Source organism: Oratosquilla oratoria, chromosome 6 (genome assembly GCF_046742065.1).
Source record: "Oratosquilla oratoria isolate Oo_2021 chromosome 6, ASM4674206v1, whole genome shotgun sequence".
Taxonomy (NCBI): domain Eukaryota; kingdom Metazoa; phylum Arthropoda; class Malacostraca; order Stomatopoda; family Squillidae; genus Oratosquilla; species Oratosquilla oratoria.
Genome location: NC_134782.1, coordinates 8,699,010 through 8,704,009, shown reverse-complemented (window position 1 = coordinate 8,704,009; position 5,000 = coordinate 8,699,010). Strand labels below are relative to the sequence as shown.

General features: G+C 47.3%; 1 protein-coding gene across 3 annotated transcripts in view; it reads right to left on the bottom strand.

The window, feature by feature from the left end:
- The window catches only part of LOC143026268 (proton myo-inositol cotransporter-like), a 352,850-nt gene that overhangs the window by 61,272 nt on the left and 286,578 nt on the right, over positions 1-5,000 (bottom strand). The window contains exon 4 of one of the 3 annotated variants that reach the window (XM_076186369.1): positions 219-375. The exons of the other annotated variants lie outside the window; for them this stretch is intronic. Within the exon in view, the coding sequence (XP_076042484.1) occupies positions 219-375 (157 nt within the window). The remainder of the gene's footprint in view (positions 1-218; positions 376-5,000) is intronic. 3 annotated transcript variants of the gene reach the window in all.

The window sequence follows — 5,000 nt, the reverse complement described above, 5'->3', positions numbered from 1 at the left end:
AAAAAAAAAAAAAAAAACCGGAGGAAAGCTCTACTGGCTCTCAAGTCTGCCAACAATGTAGGTGACAAAAATTGTCGAACACAAACCAAAATGAAAAAAAAAAAAAAAAAAAAATAGAAAATAAAAATAAGAATAAAATATATAAATAAATCGTCTGTTTGAGGCCCCAGAAGGACCCAGGACGTGTGCGTGGACGCCGAGAGTAACATGGGCAGTACCTCCATCCATTGTCGACGGAGGCGAATGCGCCACACATGACCGACGCGAAGAACTGGCCGCCGGTGATGAAGACCGTGTTGGTCACCGTGAGTCGGCCCCGCAGCTCCGGAGGTGCCGCTTCGCTCAGGAACATCGGGACGCTCATGGAGGCCAGCCCTGCAGAAGCGGTACAACATCGGATCCCATCACTTAGGCCTCAAAGCTTCCCCACGGACCCGCGGACCCGTGGGAGCCGCCAACAGTCCTCCTACTGATCTCTCCGGGAAGAAACATTGTTTGTGTTGTTTTTGTATATGTTTGTTTTCATGTCAAGGATTATTAATACTTTACACGCCGGGGGCAAGTAGTTGCCGGCTATCAAATCTCCTTAAATGTTAGATAAGTAAATAAATAAAATATTCATAGTGGAAATGGGCAACGCCCTTGAACTAGGTCCGGAGACCGTGTGCCAGCCCCTCAGGGATGCACCTCCGGATTCACTAATGTCACTGGTTGCGTAAGACTTTGGTGGTGAGCGGGATAAGACTATTTCGATTAATCATTTCTCTGCATTTTACGACCTTCGCCTTTATTCTTGCTGTCGCTAGACGATTTCATTCAGCCGAGGGAAACCCCCTCCTCCGTAGCGTAAGGGCTAACTAAACACTTCGACACAAGGTCACCATCTACTAGTTTTATTCTGGCTAATCTCTGACAACTTTGCTCTGCCGAGGAACCGAGCCTCGCCCCTTCTGTCCTCCTCTGCTGCATCTCCCCATTATATTATTGCAATAGGAGAGAGAGAGAGAGAGAGAGAGAGAGAGAGAGAGAGAGAGAGAGAGAGAGAGAGAGAGAGAGAGAGAGAGAGAGAGAGAGAGAGAGAGAGAGAGAGAAAGAGAGAAAGAGAGTATGCAGGTAGAGCATCCATCCCTTCCTTGGTCTCCCTCGCTCCTCCACTCACCGTCAGGCCAAACGCTATCATGCCTTGATTTTCCCATCCGATCCAAGTTATCCCTTTAGCCGAGCTGGAGAGAGCGCGTTATTCACTCTCTTTTTCTCTCGCTTTTTCCCCGCGCACACAGCCGAATCCATGCGCTTCATTGATGGCACAACGAGAGAGGGCACAGGGAATGATAGGCCTTTAAAATCACCCCATTCACGACGTTAAGCTATTTTTAAGAACGGCCCTTTGCATCGTAACCCATTTACGTTTGGGGAAAAAAAAAAAAAGACGAGGGCCGAATTTCTCCCTACCCTCCATCAACAGGCTTGCTCCAATCCATCCATACCCGTGTCCCATCCATCCATCCATCCACCCATTCATCCATTGGATTGATTACGATAGAGGGATGTGTTCGCTTTCTATCGAATGACTTCCGGGTCGGTCAATCCAATATCTTCGCTCTATGTGCGTGAAAGACTCTTTTCATGCGTTTAATTCTTCGGGGATATTGATAGTTCCACTATGCAATTTTCACAATGGAAGAGCTGCAGGCAGGACACCCTCTGAATTCAACCCGGGCAGATGCAGGAAAGATCGACACGTGAACAGGTAAATGCGGAATAAACAAACAAACGGAGGAATAAACAAGTATTTCCACAAGTTGATAGACAAATACATGACGTAATAAACGAACAGATAAAGAAAGAAGTAATAGAGACATAGATCAATTATAAGACAAGTATGAGACTACATAAGTACCTATATAATTATGTACATCGATAAAGTTTGTACGACTAATTATGTGAATATGAACGAAACAAAAATAAACGAAACAAGCAAATGCGGTGATATCACACACAGTTTGCTCGCTTATCTGACGAACCAAAAAAATCCAGAACTTATTGCACACAACCACAATATTTCATGATTTTTTTTTTCCAGGCAGCAGACCAATTAACCCAGCAGGACCAATGACAAAAGGGAGGACCGACGAATCCAACAGTCAAAGGGCCCTGGTAAGCCAAAGAGAATATGCTTCCTGGCCATAAACATGCAAGGTCAATCATGCACTCAACAACAAAAGACCTCCCTTTCGCCAGACGATGTCATAAGGTGCCGGGTTTTTGGAATCGGGGTTAGGTGTGGGGAGGAACACACAAGCGCCTGTTCATGTCCTCGAACTTGGACCGTGTCTTCGTGCTCAAAGCGTCTCCCTCGAGCTCTGCTCTGACCCGGATACCTGGTTGCCGATGCCTCCTGCTGTCGTGGCAGGCGGTGCCTCTTCCTCTTCCTCCTCCTCCTTCTCTTTATCCTCCTACTCCTCTTCATCCTCCTACTCCCCCACCCCGACCAACTTGATCCAACCCGACTCCCCTTCATCTCACTCTGCTAGAATCCATCCACAAAGCCCTTCATCACCATTCCACCCCATAATTTCAAAAGAAAAGAAAAGGAATAGATGAAAGAATATATTTATAAATAAAAAAAAAGGAAAAATGGAAAAAGGAAAACTACAACATATGGGAAAAGGGTGAAGAAAGGAAAGGAAAGAATAAAAAAACGAAAAGTATAAAAAAGAAGAGAATTAAACAAAACAGAAACTCGTTGACCTCTCTGCCAGGTCCTAGAAATCTCTCTCTCTCTCTCTCTCTCTCTCTCAATTCCTTCATTGCCTTTATTCTCGCAGGTGCCAAGCTGTTCCATTCAGACGTAGGTGATCCTCCCTCCCTGTTCCCGAACTTCTTCAACAGCGACGAAAGGAGGTTAAAGCTGAACGACTCCATGCGGCCCCCGCCCCCCTCTCCCTCTATCTTTTCGCCATCTTTTCGCGGACCCGAAGATAAGCGCGAAAAACCAAACACCCCAGAATGCCGACTTTGGGAAGCGTTTTCAGATTCATCCTCAGCACGAAGAATGGCGGCGCCCCCAGTCTGAAATCAATCCGTTCATCCGTGACCCCATGTTTGGTCTCTCTTCTGAAATTACTCTTTCAACTCTTTACCTCCTCCGCTCTTATTCGTTCTGAATGTCCGCAGGAGTCACCCTAAAATCAGTAAATGATGAAAACAGAAAAGCGCCTCGGAAGTATGAACACAGCTGCTCATTATGGATACCTTCTGGGTTTATACCTTCAGATTCCTTACCCCTCCCCCCATATAAAACCAGAATTAAAAAGGATACTTCTGCCTTGGGCCACCTCGTTTTCTTCTGTACGACATGACGTCACCAGGTGCAACGGCCAATCAGGTAATGCCACAAGAAATAAGGTGCGAGAAAACCTGTACTTCAGCTATACTTTGTCGCCAGGCATGATGCCTTTTATGAGATTTTTAGGTTCTTTTAACTCCCTTTTTCTTTCCGGGTCGTCCCATTGCACGATGAAATTGTCCTCCGAATTTCGAGCCAGAGTCTATAAAGTTTGACGTCCGGCCAGAGGCCGGGTTCAGAGTCGACCCCACATCATCTGTCCGTCTGTTTGTGCTTCTCCTTCTGTCTCTCATAATGTGTCCGTCTGTCTGTCCATCTCTCTGCCTACCCATTTGTCTCCCTCTCCGACTGCCTGTTAACTGGTTGATGGATTGATCGACTGATTGATTGAACAGACCCAATGGATGTGAACACAACCATCAGTGCTTGAGAGTTCCTCTGAATAAAAGTCTTGGCAAAGGAAGATTCCAGTATGGAAACTGTGCCTGCAAGGCGTGCGTGCTTGGGCGCTTGGGTCTGCTCTCAAAACCTCTTCCTTCCATCACCACGGAACCCAAGTGGAGCCCTAGACACGCAATATCCACATACGCCGAAGAAGAAGAGAGAGAAAAATAAAAGAAAGAGGATCCAAAATTTTCAAAAGGAGTCTGAAGCGTGAATGGGAACACGGGGAGAAGAGGGGCGAAGGTGGGGGTGGAGGCAGTGGGTGGGAGAAGGGGGAAGGGGGGGTTTATTTTTGGGGGGTGAGGGGGATCCTCTTTGCTCGGAGCTGGAGGCGTCTGCGAGCTACAGGTGGCACTCGGTCCCACTGACACACTGTGTACGACTTGAGGAGGATGTCTTGCGCGTTGATTGCGTGGGCCGGAACAAACATCCTCCGCTGCCTCCAGAGATGCGATGACGCTCTCCAGAGACACTGTTCTGGCGCAAATCCATTCCCGACGATTTCATTCAGCTTGTGGCAGGACTCTACGTCGAGGGAGTCAATGCTTCTCCTTCGTCATCCTTGGTGTCGTGACGCTCTTTAGAGATTTTGTTCTCGTTAACGCCAAGCTGTTGTGTTCAGCGATGTGCGCGCCTCACCCCTCCCCCGATTGATGCCGTTGAGGCTTACTCCCTCTGTCTCTATCTCTCCCATTTTGCCCCTTTTTTAACCTATGAAGACGCGCCTTGGAGATGTTATTCTGGCCAGCGCCATAAGGTCCCGAATCCCCTTCCCCACTCCACCGCATTTGTTGAGGCGTGCTACAACCACTAAACCCAGGGGTTTCCCTTCAACTGAATAAAAACACCTGGTGAAGGTGTTGGGCACCTGGGGGACCGAGCCAGGAGAACTTCCAGGTCGAGTTTCCGAAAAGAGAAGGAAAAAAAATTGACTGGAATGAGCTCAACGCACTGGAAGATGAGTAGGGAAGATCGAAATTCGCAGAAGATGAAATAGATCAAACTCCAATTGCGCAAAGCCAGGTATTAGACCGGGCTTGTGAGTGACGTCATGTCGCTCTGTCCTCTGAACAGTTGGTTTGAAATCACAGAACACCTACAGACGACATGACGTCATGTTGGCTGCGACATAATTTCGGGCAAAGGTGAACAGACATCGTATTCTGAGACATGAATAAATACCTAAACCAAATAGAATATACTGGAA